This window comes from Oncorhynchus kisutch, unplaced genomic scaffold, assembly GCF_002021735.2.
Source record: "Oncorhynchus kisutch isolate 150728-3 unplaced genomic scaffold, Okis_V2 scaffold721, whole genome shotgun sequence".
NCBI lineage: Eukaryota > Metazoa > Chordata > Actinopteri > Salmoniformes > Salmonidae > Oncorhynchus > Oncorhynchus kisutch.
This window is the reverse complement of record NW_022262666.1, coordinates 20261-38135: the sequence shown is the minus strand read 5'-3', so window position 1 is coordinate 38135 and position 17875 is coordinate 20261. Positions and strand designations below refer to the sequence as shown.

Below are 17875 nucleotides of genomic sequence, written 5' to 3'. Positions count from 1 at the left end.
GCCTCCACATTGACTCTGTACCGTAACATCCTGTATATAGCCTCCACATTGACTCTGTACCGTAATAGCCTGTATATAGCCTCCACATTGACTCTGTACCGTAATACCCTGTATATAGCCTCCACATTGACTCTGTACCGTAACACCCTGTATATAGCCTCCACATTGACTCTGTACCGTAATACCCTGTATATAGCCTCCACATTGACTCTGTACCGTAATACCCTGTATATAGCCTCCACATTGACTCTGTACCGTAATACCCTGTATATAGCCTCCACATTGACTCTGTACCGTAACATCCTGTATATAGCCTCCACATTGACTCTGTACCGTAATAGCCTGTATATAGCCTCCACATTGACTCTGTACCGTAATACCCTGTATATAGCCTCCACATTGACTCTGTACCGTAACACCCTGTATATAGCCTCCACATTGACTCTGTACCGTAATACCCTGTATATAGCCTCCACATTGACTCTGTACCGTAATACCCTGTATATAGCCTCCACATTGACTCTGTACCGTAATACCCTGTATATAGCCTCCACATTGACTCTGTACCATAATACCCTGTATATAGTCTCCACATTGACTCTGTACCGTAATACCCTGTATATAGCCTCCACATTGACTCTGTACCGTAATACCCTGTATATAGCCTCCACATTGACTCTGTACCGTAATACCCTGTATATAGCCTCCACATTGACTCTGTACCGTAATACCCTATATATAGCCTCCACATTGACTCTGTACCGTAATACCCTATATATAGCCTCCACATTGACTCTGTACCGTAATACCCTGTATATAGCCTCCACATTGACTCTGTACCGTAATACCCTGTATATAGCCTCCACATTGACTCTGTACCGTAATACCCTGTATATAGCCTCCACATTGACTCTGTACCGTAATACCCTGTATATAGCCTCCACATTGACTCTGTACCATAATACCCTGTATATAGCCTCCACATTGACTCTGTACCGTAATACCCTGTATATAGCCTCCACATTGACTCTGTACCGTAATACCCTGTATATAGCCTCCACATTGACTCTGTACCATAATACCCTGTATATAGCCTCCACATTGACTCTGTACCGTAATACCCTGTATATAGCCTCCACATTGACTCTGTACCGTAATACCCTGTATATAGCTTCCACATTGACTCTGTACCGTAATACCCTGTATATAGCCTCCACATTGACTCTGTACCGTAACATCCTGTATATAGCCTCCACATTGACTCTGTACCGTAATAGCCTGTATATAGCCTCCACATTGACTCTGTACCGTAATACCCTGTATATAGCCTCCACATTGACTCTGTACCGTAACACCCTGTATATAGCCTCCACATTGACTCTGTACCGTAACACCCTGTATATAGCCTCCACATTGACTCTGTACCGTAATACCCTGTATATAGCCTCCACATTGACTCTGTACCGTAATACCCTGTATATAGCCTCCACATTGACTCTGTACCGTAATACCCTGTATATAGCCTCCACATTGACTCTGTACCGTAACATCCTGTATATAGCCTCCACATTGACTCTGTACCGTAATAGCCTGTATATAGCCTCCACATTGACTCTGTACCGTAATACCCTGTATATAGCCTCCACATTGACTCTGTACCGTAACACCCTGTATATAGCCTCCACATTGACTCTGTACCGTAATACCCTGTATATAGCCTCCACATTGACTCTGTACCGTAATACCCTGTATATAGCCTCCACATTGACTCTGTACCGTAATACCCTGTATATAGCCTCCACATTGACTCTGTACCATAATACCCTGTATATAGTCTCCACATTGACTCTGTACCGTAATACCCTGTATATAGCCTCCACATTGACTCTGTACCGTAATACCCTGTATATAGCCTCCACATTGACTCTGTACCGTAATACCCTGTATATAGCCTCCACATTGACTCTGTACCGTAATACCCTATATATAGCCTCCACATTGACTCTGTACCGTAATACCCTATATATAGCCTCCACATTGACTCTGTACCGTAATACCCTGTATATAGCCTCCACATTGACTCTGTACCGTAATACCCTGTATATAGCCTCCACATTGACTCTGTACCGTAATACCCTGTATATAGCCTCCACATTGACTCTGTACCGTAATACCCTGTATATAGCCTCCACATTGACTCTGTACCATAATACCCTGTATATAGCCTCCACATTGACTCTGTACCGTAATACCCTGTATATAGCCTCCACATTGACTCTGTACCGTAATACCCTGTATATAGCCTCCACATTGACTCTGTACCATAATACCCTGTATATAGCCTCCACATTGACTCTGTACCGTAATACCCTGTATATAGCCTCCACATTGACTCTGTACCGTAATACCCTGTATATAGCTTCCACATTGACTCTGTACCGTAATACCCTGTATATAGCCTCCACATTGACTCTGTACCGTAACATCCTGTATATAGCCTCCACATTGACTCTGTACCGTAATAGCCTGTATATAGCCTCCACATTGACTCTGTACCGTAATACCCTGTATATAGCCTCCACATTGACTCTGTACCGTAACACCCTGTATATAGCCTCCACATTGACTCTGTACCGTAATACCCTGTATATAGCCTCCACATTGACTCTGTACCGTAATACCCTGTATATAGCCTCCACATTGACTCTGTACCGTAATACCCTGTATATAGCCTCCACATTGACTCTGTACCGTAACATCCTGTATATAGCCTCCACATTGACTCTGTACCGTAATAGCCTGTATATAGCCTCCACATTGACTCTGTACCGTAATACCCTGTATATAGCCTCCACATTGACTCTGTACCGTAACACCCTGTATATAGCCTCCACATTGACTCTGTACCGTAATACCCTGTATATAGCCTCCACATTGACTCTGTACCGTAATACCCTGTATATAGCCTCCACATTGACTCTGTACCGTATTATTGTTATTTTACTGCTGCTCTTTATTGACTTGTTTCTTTTATTTCTTATTAATATTTTTTAAACTGCATTTCACTGTGAGGTCTACACCTGTTGGTTAAGGACTGGTCATTCAGCATTTCACTGTGAGGTCTACACCTGTTGGTTAAGGACTGGTCAGTCAGCATTTCACTGTGAGGTCCACACCTGTTGGTTAAGGACTGGTCAGTCAGCATTTCACTGTGAGGTCTACACCTGTTGGTTAAGGGCTGGTCAGTCAGCATTTCACTGTGAGGTCTACACCTGTTGGTTAAGGGCTGGTCAGTCAGCATTTCACTGTGAGGTCTACACCTGTTGGTTAAGGGCTGGTCAGTCAGCATTTCACTGTGAGGTCTACACCTGTTGGTTAAGGGCTGGTCAGTCAGCATTTCACTGTGAGGTCTACACCTGTTGGTTAAGGACTGGTCAGTCAGCATTTCACTGTGAGGTCTACACCTGTTGGTTAAGGGCTGGTCAGTCAGCATTTCACTGTGAGGTCTACACCTGTTGGTTAAGGGCTGGTCAGTCAGCATTTCACTGTGAGGTCTACACCTGTTGGTTAAGGGCTGGTCAGTCAGCATTTCACTGTGAGGTCTACACCTGTTGGTTAAGGACTGGTCAGTCAGCATTTCACTGTGAGGTCTACACCTGTTGGTTAAGGACTGGTCAGTCAGCATTTCACTGTGAGGTCTACACCTGTTGGTTAAGGGCTGGTCAGTCAGCATTTCACTGTGAGGTCCACACCTGTTGGTTAAGGGCTGGTCAGTCAGCATTTCACTGTGAGATCTACACCTGTTGGTTAAGGACTGGTCAGTCAGCATTTCACTGTGAGGTCCACACCTGTTGGTTAAGGGCTGGTCAGTCAGCATTTCACTGTGAGGTCTACACCTGTTGGTTAAGGGCTGGTCAGTCAGCATTTCACTGTGAGGTCTACACCTGTTGGTTAAGGGCTGGTCAGTCTGCATTTCACTGTGAGGTCTACACCTGTTGGTTAAGGGCTGGTCAGTCAGCATTTCACTGTGAGGTCTACACCTGTTGAATAAGAGCTGGTCAGTCTGCATTTCACTGTGAGGTCTACACCTGTTGGTTAATGGCTGGTCAGTCAGCATTTCACTGTGAGGTCTACACCTGTTGGTTAAGGACTGGTCAGTCAGCATTTCACTGTGAGGTCTACACCTGTTGGTTTAGGGCTGGTCAGTCAGCATTTCACTGTGAGATCTACACCTGTTGGTTAAGGACCGGTCAGTCAGCATTTCACTGTGAGGTCCACACCTGTTGGTTAAGGGCTGGTCAGTCAGCATTTCACTGTGAGATCTACACCTGTTGGTTAAGGACTGGTCAGTCAGCATTTCACTGTGAGGTCTACACCTGTTAGTTAAGGACTGGTCAGTCAGCATTTCACTGTGAGGTCTACACCTGTTGGTTAAGGGCTGGTCAGTCAGCATTTCACTGTGAGGTCTACACCTGTTGGTTAAGGGCTGGTCAGTCAGCATTTCACTGTGAGGTCTACACCTGTTGGTTAAGGGCTGGTCAGTCAGCATTTCACTGTGAGGTCCACACCTGTTGGTTAAGGGCTGGTCAGTCAGCATTTCACTGTGAGGTCCACACCTGTTGAATAAGAGCTGGTCAGTCTGCATTTCACTGTGAGGTCTACACCTGTTGGTTAAGAGCTGGTCAGTCAGCATTTCACTGTGAGGTCCACACCTGTTGGTTAAGGGCTGGTCAGTCAGCATTTCACTGTGAGGTCCACACCTGTTGGTTAAGGGCTGGTCAGTCAGCATTTCACTGTGAGGTCCACACCTGTTGGTTAAGGACTGGTCAGTCAGCATTTCACTGTGAGGTCCACACCTGTTGGTTAAGGGATGGTCAGTCAGCATTTCACTGTGAGATCTACACCTGTTGGTTAAGGACTGGTCAGTCAGCATTTCACTGTGAGGTCCACACCTGTTGGTTAAGGGCTGGTCAGTCAGCATTTCACTGTGAGGTCTACACCTGTTGGTTAAGAGCTGGTCAGTCAGCATTTCACTGTGAGGTCTACACCTGTTGGTTAACGGCTGGTCAGTCAGCATTTCACTGAAAGGTCTACAACACCTGTTGTATTCAGCGCATGTGACTAATACAATTTGATTTGTTTGACTCCGTTCCATTAATTCCAGTTCAGCCATTACAATGAGCCCGTCCTCCTATAGCTCCTCCCACCAGCCTCCTCTATTGGCTACATTTAAATGGGGGAAGCCCTGAATGGGGCTGCCCATGCTAATACAACCTTTTGGGCCGCTAGAGGCTTCTATCATTCTGTATGATAAAGAGCAACTACAACCATTTGGCCGCTAGAGTCTTCTATCATTCTCTATGATAAAGAGCAACTACAACCTTTTGGCCGCTAGAGTCTTCTATCATTATCTATGGTAAAGAGCAACTACAACCTTTTGGGCCACTAGAGACTTCTATCATTCTCTATGATAAAGAGCAACTACATAATTTTGAGCCGCTAGAGGCTTCTATCATTCTCTATGGTAAAGAGCAACTACAACCTTTTGAGCCGCTAGAGGCTTCTATCATTCTCTATGGTAAAGAGCAACTACAACCTTTTGGGCCACTAGAGACTTCTATCATTCTCTATGGTAAAGAGCAACTACAACATTTTGCAGTTCTCTGCAGTCAAAACATCATGACTTTCGATCACATGATTTTTGTAAAGTTCATGTAGTGAGCGGCTGTGTTCGAGAGGATCAAAAAACGCAATGTATCATGGGTATCATTGGGACTGACTGATCTACAAATAACGAGTAATCATTTATGATTCAAGGTGATTTGTAGATCAGTCAGTCGGCAGTCGTGTTGGTGCTCTCGAACACGGCCATGATGTAGGCACAAGTCAGGTCCATTTCTATCCCCCCTAACGCAACATACGAAAGACTTGACCATCTGACAAAAGTGATCTGCTCGAACGCACCCATTACCCACCAGACTCTCAGCTCTCTATTGAAGCGTCCACTGTTGTGTCGGGCTTGGACCAGTCCACCTTCTAGACTGCTCGTTAAAACTACACAGAACACCTCACACACATCTCTCTCTCACCTCACCTCCAATGCTTCACTGTAATATGTATTGTCTTGTTTACAGACGAGGCGAGGCTACGGGAGGATCTATTGGCTTTTTCTCCGGTTCTCGTCCACCCCCGCCGAACGGCACAATGGAATATGACTGGCAGCATATGAAGCAGGTGGACGGTCTGGGTGTGATCATATCGCCCAAATCAGCAGCTGGTTGCGACAGAGCAAATTTGACAACATACCGATATACGGGACCGAACCTTACCGAACAGGATGGAGTGGCAACCAATGGAGATCAACCCGGAGGTAGAGAACCATCATAATAAATGTGGTTTTAATACGTATATCATAAGACTGAGACTTAAAATACGCAGCTGCTCGGTTCTAACGGTCTCCCACTGTCTAAATAATATATATTTTCTCTTTGTCTGTCTGTGTTTCAGATGCTGAACAAGGTGTGTATTTAATATCGCTGAGTCATAACCGATATGATGACAGTTGTGTATATGACGTTACAACCAGACAACAGGACATTATAACCAACAGGTGGGTTATTATGGACCTGGCTCGGTCTGGAGTTAAAAATACTAGTTAGGATCAGATTATCATCTGAACGGCAGCGCGACAGAGGTACACGAGATGAACCTGCCGTTAGAATAGAGCCTTTCCGTCGTAGACTACTGTCCGTCTCCCCGGTAGCATCTCTGCCACGCTGCGCCTGGTGCCCCACCCGGTGTCTAGGATACAGGGTGTGGTCTGATGGAAGGATGGAGAGAGAGCGACTAAAGATCAACTTGTCTCTGGCTTTGATTTGAAGTTCATCGCTATTCATTTGGGACAGACTGCCGTGCGGTAATAATGTTCTGATAAAGAAGTTAGTTCAGCGGAGATATGCTTAACGTTAGTGATTATAATATTATTGATTTGAGGCCTGTTCTGCCGAGTCATCATGGCCATGTTAGTGTCCATTACCATGGAGAGTTTCAATTCGGGCTCAACAATCTCCGAGTTCTACTCTCTCTACCTGACGGCCATTTAACTGCGCTGTAAATCACATCTGATTGGTCACATACTCATTTTAGCAGTTATTGCGGGTGTCGCGAAATGCTTGTGTTCGTAGCTCCAACAGTGCGGTAATATCTAATAATTCACCCATCTAAAAGTAAGATAATGGCATTAATAAATATAACAATATTAGGATGATCAATGTCGGGTGGCATTGACTAAATTACAGTAGAATAGAATACGGTATATACATATGAAATGAGCAAAGCAGTATGTAAACCTTATTAAAGTGACCAGTGAGTCCATGTCTACAGGGCAGCAGCCTCTAAGGTGCAGGGTTGAGAGTGACCAGTGATTCCATGTCTACAGGGCAGCAGCCTCTAAGGTGCAGGGTTGAGAGTGACCAGTGATTCCATGTCTACAGGGCAGCAGCCTCTAAGGTGCAGGGTTGAGAGTGACCAGTGATTCCATTAATACAGGGCAGCAGCCTCTAAGGTGCAGGGTTGAGAGTGACCAGTGATTCCATTAATACAGGGCAGCAGCCTCTAAGGTGCAGGGTTGAGAGTGACCAGTGATTCCATTAATACAGGGCAGCAGCCTCTAAGGTGCAGGGTTGAGAGTGACCAGTGATTCCATTAATCCATTAATACAGGGCAGCAGCCTCTAAGGTGCAGGGTTGAGAGTGACCAGTGATTCCATGTCTACAGGGCAGCAGCCTCTAAGGTGCAGGATTGAGAGTGACTAGTGTTCCATTATTAAAGTGACCAGTGATTCCATGTCTACTGGGCAGCAGCCTCTAAGGTGCAGGGTTGAGAGTGACTAGTGATTCCATTAATCCATTAATACAGGGCAGCAGCCTCTAAGGTGCAGGGTTGAGAGTGACCAGTGATTCCATTAATCCATTAATACAGGGCAGCAGCCTCTAAGGTGCAGGGTTGAGTAACAGGGTGGTAGCTGCTATTGATGGCTATTTAAGTCTGATGGCCTTGATAGAAGCTGTTTTTCAGTCTCTCGGTCCCAGCTTTGATGCAGCTGTACTGACCTCACCTTCTGGATGGTAGCGGGGTGAACAGGCTGTGGCTCGGGTGGTGATGATGCAGCTGTACTGACCTCACCTTCTGGATGCTAGCGGGGTGAACAGGCAGTGGCTCTGGTGGTTGTTGTCCTTGTCTTTTTGGCCTTCCTGTGACATCGGGTGGTGTAGGTGTCCTGAAGGGCAGGTAGTTTGCCCCCGGTGATGCGTTGGGCAGACCGCGCCACCCTCTGGAGAGCCCTGCAGTTTACCGTACCAGGTGGTGATATAGCCTGACAGGATGCTCTCAATTGTGCATCTGTAAAAGTTTGAGGGTTTTATAGGGGGCCAAGCCAAATTTCTTCATCCTTCTTCACAACCAGTGTGGTGCCTTCATCACACTGTCTGTGAGGGTGAACCATTTCAGATTGTCAGTGATGTGTACGCAGAGTAACTTGATACTTTATGCTTACGTTCTACTGTATATACAGAGTATAGTGTTTTCATTGACTGGGTGAGTTCCAGATACACTGTCTAGATGGTCTGGTTGTCCTAATCTAGCCTGTTGGTGTTGAGCTGTGTTCTTGTTGTTCTAGTCTAGCCTGTTGGTGTTGAGCTGTGTTCTAGTCTAGCATGTTGGTGTTGAGCTGTGTCCTGGTTGGTGTTGAGCAGTGTCCTGGTTGGTCTAATCTAGCATGTTGGTGTTGAGCTGTGTTCTGGTTGGTCTAATCTAGCCTGTTGTTGAGCTGTGTCCTGGTTGGTCTAATCTAGCCTGTTGGTGTTGAGCTGTGTTCTAATCTAGCCTGTTGGTGTTGAGCTGTGTTCTGGGTGTTCTAATCTAGCCTGTTGGTGTTGAGCTGTGTCCTGGTTGGTCTAATCTAGCATGTTGGTGTTGAGCTGTGTTCCGGTTGGTCTAATCTAGCCTGTTGGTGTTGAGCTGTGTTCCGGTTGGTCTAATCTAGCCTGTTGGTGTTGAGCTGTGTCCTGGTTGGTCTAATCTAGCCTGTTGGTGTTGAGCTGTGTTCTGGGTGTTCTAATCTAGCCTGTTGGTGTTGAGCTGTGTCCTGGTTGGTCTAATCTAGCATGTTGGTGTTGAGCTGTGTTCTGGGTGTTCTAATCTAGCCTGTTGGTGTTGAGCTGTGCTCTGGTTGGTCTCTAGAGACTGATAGGAAACCTTCCTGTTAATGTTCTGTTTGACTGTTGCAGGTGCTCAGTGGGCTGGGGGTGTGTGGTAGCTGGGGCTTCGTGGATGTGTTGGGGCTGGAGGATGAGGGAGTGTCTTCAGTACCTTCTCCCAGCTGCGCCCTCATGCTGCTCTTCCCTCTGACACAACAGGTAACCAATGATCTAGCAGTATCTTTATTACGTTGGAAATATGTAGCCCAGTGATGTGGAGCAACTCTGTCCTGGGGACCCCAGGGCTGAGGTTTAGTGTCCTGGGGACCCCAGGGCTGAGGTTTAGTGTCCTGGGGACCCCAGGGCTGAGGTTTAGTGTCCTGGGGACCCCAGGGCTGAGGTTTAGTGTCCTGGGGACCCCAGGGCTGAGGTTTAGTGTTCTGGGGACCCCAAGGTGATGCACATTTAGTTTATTTTGCTCTAGTAGCTTGATTTTGATTATTTGAATCTCCCGTGTAGTACTAGGGCAAAACCCAGAATGTGCAACCCCTGGGGTCCCAGGACTGTGTTTGAGAGACTCTGGTGTAGCATGATGATGATGATAACGGTGTGTGTTTCAGCACGAGTCGTTCCGGCAGCAGCAGGCTGGGAAGGTGTCGGGAGGTACTGACCTCTACTTCCTGAAACAGACGGTGGTCAACTCCTGTGGCACTGTGGCTCTGCTGCACGCAGTCGCCAACAACCCCACCCACATAGAGTATGGTGAGTAGAAACGGGTCCTGCATGGAGCCAGGATGGAGGGGGGATGTCGAATACCCATACTTGCCTTCATAATAGTCGGCTGATTGGGTATGTGAAAATAGAATGTTTATAGCATGTGATATTTAGAACATGTAGTGATGTCATAGACAGGATGCTTTACAGTTAATAGAATTCACTTCCTCTTGAGGAAGAGACTGGTCTTTATTTAATAGAATTCACTTCCTCTTGAGGAAGAGACTGGTCTTTATTTAATAGAATTCACTTCCTCTTGAGGAAGAGACTGGTCTTTATTTAATAGAATTCACTTCCTCTTGAGGAAGAGACTGGTCTTTATTTAATAGAATTCACTGAACTCTATTGAGGAAGAGACTGGTCTTTATCTAGTAGAATTCACTGAACTCTATTGAGGAAGAGACTGGTCTTTATTTAATAGAATTCACTGAACTCTATTGAGGAAGAGACTGGTCTTTATCCAGTAGAATTCACTGAACTCTATTGAGGAAGAGACTGGTCTTTTCATAATCAGTTGATGATCAGATCCGAGGACTGACAAATGACACAATTGCTCATTAGCTGAAGCCGCCTCAGTGTGGATGAGGGTAGGATGGTGATGTGCTTCTTACTGAATATATTTATACTAAACACTACTAAATAGTATGATTAGTACAGAAGTAGGGAAGACTGATTCAGACAGGACCAGTATGTAACAGTGCTCTCTCTGTGCCAGATGGTGACTCTGCTCTGAAGAAGTTTCTAGATGAGACGGCTAACATGACCCCCGCCCAGCGAGCCACACACCTGGAGAACAACCAGGTAACCCACACATTCACAGTGATCGACAAACACACAGTAATACACTCATGCACACACACACACCTTGGCTATGTCCCAATTTCCACTCCTTCCTCCCGAAGTGTGTACTTGTTCTAAGGTGGGAACTCCCTCTAGCCAAAGCTTCCTCCACTAATCCTAGATCTGTAGTGAACGAGTCCATACTTCAGGAGAAGGTAGATATTATTGGGGGACTCCACTAATCCTAGATCTGTAGTGAACGAGTCCATACTTCAGGAGACGGTAGATATTATTGGGGGACACCTCACGTCTGGCCTCGTGAACCAGGCTTCCTTAACTGGAAACCTGGGAAGATCCATGTCAGAAATCCGCTAGAGCGGGTTGGAACCCGGTGTAAATCAAGTCACGCCTCACAACACATCAAACCAATCAAATACCTTGCTTGGGAGGAGCTCCGAAGGTGTTCACCAGGTTAGTGCCGTAGGAGTTACCCTGATGACTAACATGTCAACAGAACAGGCACTGTGACTAAATATTTAGAATATTCACAGCTACCATGACAACTAACATGTCAACAGAACAGCTACTGTGACTAAATATTTAGAATATTCACAGCTACCGTGACGACTAACATGTCAACAGAACAGGCACGGACAGGCACTTTTTCACAGCATTTCTGTTATTTCAAGATGAAGGCTAACACGAGGGACAGGAAGTAGCTAGACGCACGAGGGACAGGAAGTAGCTAGACGCACGAGGGACAGGAAGTAGCTAGACGCACGAGGGACAGGAAGTAGCTAGACGCACGAGGGACAGGAAGTAGCTAGACGCACGAGGGACAGGAAGTAGCTAGACGCACGAGGGACAGGAAGTAGCTAGACGCACGAGGGACAGGAAGTAGCTAGACGCACGAGGGACAGGAAGTAGCTAGACGCACGAGGGACAGGAAGTAGCTAGACGCACGAGGGACAGGAAGTAGCTAGACGCACGAGGGACAGGAAGTAGCTAGACGCACGAGGGACAGGAAGTAGCTAGACGCACGAGGGACAGGAAGTAGCTAGACGCACGAGGGACAGGAAGTAGCTAGATGCACGAGGTTGATGTTTCTGGACTGATGTTCGCTGAGCAGGTGTCCACATCCTGTTGGGCCTGTAGTATAGGTAGGCCTACACATATAACCCATGGGTGGGCCTGTAGTGTAGGTAGACCCTACGGGTATAACCCACGGTGGGCCTGTAGTGTAGGTAGACCCTACGGGTATAACCCACGGTGGGCCTGTAGTGTAGGTAGACCCTACGGGTATAACCCACGGTGGGCCTGTAGTGTAGGGAGACCCTACACGTATAACCCATGGGTGGGCCTGTAGTGTAGGGAGACCCTACACGTATAACCCATGGGTGGGCCTGTAGTGTAGGGAGACCCTTCACGTATAACCCATGGGTGGGCCTGTAGTGTAGGGAGACCCTACACGTATAACCCATGGGTGGGCCTGTAGTGTAGGGTCTCCCTACACGTATAACCCATGGGTGGGCCTGTAGTGTAGGTAGACCCTACACGTATAACCCATGGGTGGGCCTGTAGTGTAGGGAGACCCTACACGTATAACCCATGGGTGGGCCTGTAGTGTAGGGAGACCCTACACGTATAACCCATGGGTGGGCCTGTAGTGTAGGTAGACCCTACACGTATAACCCACGGTGGGCCTGTAGTGTAGGTAGGCCTGTAGTGTAGGTAGACCCTACACGTATAACCCACGGTGGGCCTGTAGTGTAGGTAGGCCTGTAGTGTAGGTAGACCCTACACGTATAACCCACGGTGGGCCTGTAGTGTAGGTAGACCCTACACGTATAACCCATGGGTGGGCCTGTAGTGTAGGGAGACCCTACACGTATAACCCATGGGTGGGCCTGTAGTGTAGGGAGACCCTACACGTAAAACCCATGGGGGGGCCTGTAGTGTAGGGAGACCCTACACGTATAACCCATGGGGGGGCCTGTAGTGTAGGGATGCCCTACACGTACAACCCACGGTGGGCCTGTAGTGTAGGTAGACCCTACACGTATAACCCATGGGTGGGCCTGTAGTGTAGGGAGACTCTACATGTATAACCCACGGTGGGCCTGTAGTGTAGGTAGGCCTGTAGTGTAGGTAGACCCTACACGTATAACCCACGGTGGGCCTGTAGTGTAGGTAGACCCTACATGTATAACCCACGGTGGGCCTGTAGTGTAGGTAGGCCTGTAGTGTAGGTAGACCCTACACGTATAACCCACGGTGGGCCTGTAGTGTAGGTAGACCCTACACGTATAACCCACGGTGGGCCTGTAGTGTAGGTAGACCCTACACGTATAACCCACGGTGGGCCTGTAGTGTAGGTAGACCCTACACGTATAACCCACGGTGGGCCTGTAGTGTAGGGAGACCCTACACGTATAACCCACGGTGGGCCTGTAGTGTAGGGAGACCCTACACGTATAACCCATGGGGGGGCCTGTAGTGTAGGGAGACCCTACACGTATAACCCATGGGGGGGCCTGTAGTGTAGGGAGACCCTACATGTATAACCCACGGTGGGCCTGTAGTGTAGGTAGGCCTGTAGTGTAGGTAGACCCTACACGTATAACCCACGGTGGGCCTGTAGTGTAGGTAGACCCTACATGTATAACCCACGGTGGGCCTGTAGTGTAGGTAGACCTGTAGTGTAGGTAGACTTACACATATAACCCACGGTAGACCTGTAGTGTAGGTAGACCTACACATATAACCCAGGGCATATAGGATGTACCCTTAGTCTCTTGGGACATTCATTGGGACCTCTGTCTCCATCTGTAAACAGGCTGAATAGGATGTTTATTATCTCTGTCCTCAAAGCTTTCCATATCAGAGGACAGAACATCACAAACAGGCTGAATAGAATGTTTATTATCTCTGTCCTAAAAGCTTTCCATATCAGAGGACAGAACATCACAAACAGGCTGACTAGGATGTTTATTATCTCTGTCCTAAAAGCTTTCCATATCAGAGGACAGAACATCACAAACAGGCTGAATAGGATGTTTATTATCTCTGTCCTAAAAGCTTTCCATATCAGAGGACAGAACATCACAAACAGGCTGAATAGGATGTTTATTATCTCTGTCCTCAGTTTCCCCCTCAATGGAAAGATTCCCCAGTTCCAGTCCATAATATTCTCCGTCAATATGGCCTGTCTTCTCCCGTAGCCTCGGCCACTAGAGGACAGCAGAGCTGCTGGGTTCTGAGATGCATGGCTTCACAGACCAATATGGTGTTGTAACGAATAGGAATACATGCATTATATGGGTTAATATGTGTTGTAACGAATAGGAATACATGCATTATATGGGTTAATATGGTGTTGTAACGAATAGGAATACATGCATTATATGGGTTAATATGGTGTTGTAACGAATAGGAATACATGCATTATATGGGTTAATATGGTGTTGTAACGAATAGGAATACATGCATTATATGGGTTAATATGTGTTGTAACGAATAGGAATACATGCATTATATGGGTTAATATGTGTTGTAACGAATAGGAATACATGCATTATATGGGTTAATATGTGTTGTAACGAATAGGAATACATGCATTATATGGGTTAATATGTGTTGTAACGAATAGGAATACATGCATTATATGGGTTAATATGTGTTGTAACGAATAGGAATACATGCATTATATGGGTTAATATGGTGTTGTAACGAATAGGAATACATGCATTATATGGGTTAATATGGTGTTGTAACGAATAGGAATACATGCATTATATGGGTTAATATGTGTTGTAACGAATAGGAATACATGCATTATATGGGTTAATATGGTGTTGTAACGAATAGGAATACATGCATTATATGGGTTAATATGGTGTTGTAACGAATAGGAATACATGCATTATATGGGTTAATATGTGTTGTAACGAATAGGAATACATGCATTATATGGGTTAATATGTGTTGTAACGAATAGGAATACATGCATTATATGGGTTAATATGTGTTGTAACGAATAGGAATACATGCATTATATGGGTTAATATGTGTTGTAACGAATAGGAATACATGCATTATGTGTTGTAACGAATAGGAATACATGCATTATATGGGTTAATATGTGTTGTAACGAATAGGAATACATGCATTATATGGGTTAATATGGTGCTGTAACGAATAGGAATACATGCATTATATGGGTTAATATGTGTTGTAACGAATAGGAATACATGCATTATATGGGTTAATATGGTGCTGTAACGAATAGGAATACATGCATTATATGGGTTAATATGGTGTTGTAACGAATAGGAATACATGCATTATATGGGTTAATATGTGTTGTAACGAATAGGAATACATGCATTATATGGGTTAATATGTATGTTTTTAGTGTTTGTAGAAATATTTATCAATAGGCTTTAATGTTCACTGAGTGTACAAAACATTAAGAACAGCTCTTTCCATTACAGATTGATCAAGTGAAAGCTATGATCCCTTATTGATGTCACTTGTTAAATCCACTTCAGTCAGTGTAGATGAAAGGCAGGAGACGGGTTAAGAAGGAATTTTAAGCCTTGAGACATGGATTGTGTATCTGTACCATTGAGGGTGAATGGGCAAGACGCTGTTGAAGTGCCTTTGAATGGGGTATGGCAGTAGGTGCCAGGGGCACCGGTTTGTGTCAAGAACTGCAACGCTGCTGTGTTTCACGACAGTTTCCTGTGTATCAATGGTTTTTAACCGAAAGGTTTCTGGATAGAATCCTAGCTGACAAGGTAAAAATCTGCCGTTCTGCCCCTGAACAAGGCAGTTAACCTACTGTTCCCCAGAAGGCCGTCATTGTAAATAAGAATTTGTTCTTAACAGACCTGTCTAGTTAAATATTTTTTTTAAACTGTGGGAACTTATCGACAGGTGTGGGCCTTTCCTACTCCTGCCAAATTAATTGAGTTTACCACAGGTGGACTCCAAGCTGTAGAAACATTTTTAAGGATGATCAATGGGAACCATATACACCTGAGCTCCACTTCTAGTCTCCTAGCAAAGGGTCTGAATACTAGTGTAAATAAGGTATTATATCATTTTATAAATTAGCCCATTTCTAACCCTCTTTTTGCTTTGTCAATATCGGCCATTGTGTGAAGATTAAATTGGTTTTTCCCCCGTCATTAATCTTTTTTTAGAATGTAACAAAGTGTGGAAAGTCAAGGGGTCTGAATTCTTGTTTAATGTAAATACCTGTCTGTCTAATGTAAGTACCTGTATGTCTCTATACAGATGTGTGTGTGTGTGTATATTGTTGTCTCTTGCAGGCCATCAGAGAGGCTCATGAGGAAGTGGCAGCACAGGGCCAGTGCAGGGTGAGAACACAATGCAACATAAGGACCTCCTCAGATGTTACTTATGTAGAATTTCATATTGTATACTCTCCCTCTCTCTTTCTCTCCCTCTCTTTCTTTCTCTCCCTCTCTTTCTTTCTAACCCTCTCTTTCTCTCCCTCCCTCTTTCTCTCCCTCCCTCTTTCTCTCCCTCCCTCTTTCTCTCCCTCCCTCTTTCTCTCCCTCCCTCTTTCTAACCCTTCCTCTTTCTCTCCCTCGCTTTCTCTCTTTCTCTCCCTCGCTTTCTAACCCTCGCTTTCTTTCTCTTTCAGGTGGAGGCAGATAACATCAACTTCCATTTTATCACCTTTGTCAATGTGAAAGGACAGCTTTATGAGCTGGGTGAGTGTGTGTCCCGCCCCGTCTCCCCAGGTTTTCCGCCCCGGTGTGTATTTACACACTTTCTCTGTCTCTCTCTGTGATTCTGTTGTGTAGATGGTAGGATGGAGGGACCGGTGAACCATGGAACCACCAAGGATGACTCCTTCCTCAAGGTACGTTCCCCTTCCATTCATCTAATCCCAGCCGACGTGTCAAACTGTAAAGTCAGATTTTATTTCATACGAAGAATCACCCTACAGAGCAGCACAGTGTTGTTTTTCCTCACCAAAGTAACACGCCGTCCCTCCCCTCCCGTGGGGACAGTGAGGAGGCAGCGACGTTTGATTGGTTCATAAGCAAATGCGTATAATCTCAACAAATGTTCAACAATAAAAACCAAACAATGGAACCTTATAGACTCCTCCCAGAAATGTGTTCTGATTAGAAGTTTAACTAGTGATTCCAGGCTATTGGTTAAACAGCTGCAATGTGCTCTGCGACCAAAACATGACTTCCTATTGCGAGCTGATGGAGTGCATACCTTCTATTGCTAGCTGATGGAGTATATAGACATTCTACATCTGTCAGACGTCTTGCCATTGAACTCACTGCATCGTCCCAGTGTATCCTGTTTAACCAGAGGGTTGTGCTAGCTGGGCTGTTCGTCTAGCGTTTCGCTACACCCGTGATAACATCTGCTAAATATTGATTAATTTAGCAGAGGCTCCAGAGCTTAATCTCTCTCCTCTCTCTCCCCAGGATGCAGCCAGGGTGTGTCGGGGTTTTGTGGAGAGAGCAGAGGGAGAGGTCCGCTTCTCTGCTGTGGCCCTCTGTCATACCTAGAGACCCTGGAGAGGGACACACACACACACACACACACACACACACACACGTGAACCATGGTGTACACACACACCCGGTATGTACTGGAAACATAGTTTGCACTCTCCACACACACACACACACCGCAGCACACATGTGTAGATGTTAGTTTGCACAAGCCTTGTGTCACAATGTCACTACTGCTGTACTGTCTCATTTATTTTTCCAAGTCAGATCACCACTGAGAAAGTAGTGCACTTACATGGGGGAGTAGGGAGCCGTTTGATCTGCAGCCTGTGAGGTGTTCCTGTTTTTCTGCTGTCTGACTCCTCAGCTCTGTTTCTAACAGCTGTTACATCAGACTACGATGTTAAGATGACGTTGTTACTGTGTTAGGATGTTACAACGTTGGCTGTGCTTTGCCTTTCTGCATCTTCCTGTGCTGCTGACTGCCAATAAACAACCAAACTACACACTTCTCCTCTCTGTGATGTACAGTCATTAACTTCTGTAATTACTGTACTTGAGTAGCTTTTCAGAGTAAAATGTTGAAGTACCTTCTACTTTAGGAGGGTATTT

The 17875-nt window shown here is 45.7% G+C and overlaps 1 protein-coding gene across 2 annotated transcripts; it reads left to right on the top strand.

The window, feature by feature from the left end:
• The first annotated feature begins 6239 nt into the window (after nucleotides 1-6239).
• LOC109879252 (ubiquitin carboxyl-terminal hydrolase isozyme L1-like) lies at nucleotides 6240-17774 on the top strand. 2 transcript variants are annotated; one of them, XM_031815991.1, is made up of 9 exons: nucleotides 6242-6370; nucleotides 6508-6519; nucleotides 9288-9416; nucleotides 9818-9959; nucleotides 10687-10772; nucleotides 16088-16135; nucleotides 16426-16495; nucleotides 16589-16647; nucleotides 17234-17774. In XM_031815991.1, exons 1-9 carry the CDS (start codon nucleotides 6338-6340, stop codon nucleotides 17315-17317), a joined length of 663 nt encoding a protein of 220 aa, XP_031671851.1. In that variant the 5' UTR covers nucleotides 6242-6337; the 3' UTR covers nucleotides 17318-17774. The 2 variants fall into 2 exon arrangements, with proteins under 2 accessions (XP_031671852.1, XP_031671851.1); XM_031815992.1 differs by lacking the exons at nucleotides 16088-16135; nucleotides 16426-16495; nucleotides 16589-16647; nucleotides 17234-17774 and adding an exon at nucleotides 13897-15156 and having other exon boundaries at nucleotides 6240-6370.
• The last annotated feature ends 101 nt before the right edge of the window (nucleotides 17775-17875 follow it).

What these genes read in the sequence shown, in the direction of transcription:
- LOC109879252 (XM_031815991.1), top strand. Translation starts at nt 6,338, where the DNA reads ATGGAGTGGCAACCAATGGAGATCAACCCGGAG. An exon ending in CAGCACAGGGCCAGTGCAGG is followed by an intron (nt 16,136 to 16,425) that starts GTGAGAACACAA and finishes TTTCTCTTTCAG; the next exon opens with GTGGAGGCAGATAACATCAA. An exon ending in AGGACAGCTTTATGAGCTGG is followed by an intron (nt 16,496 to 16,588) that starts GTGAGTGTGTGT and finishes TCTGTTGTGTAG; the next exon opens with ATGGTAGGATGGAGGGACCG.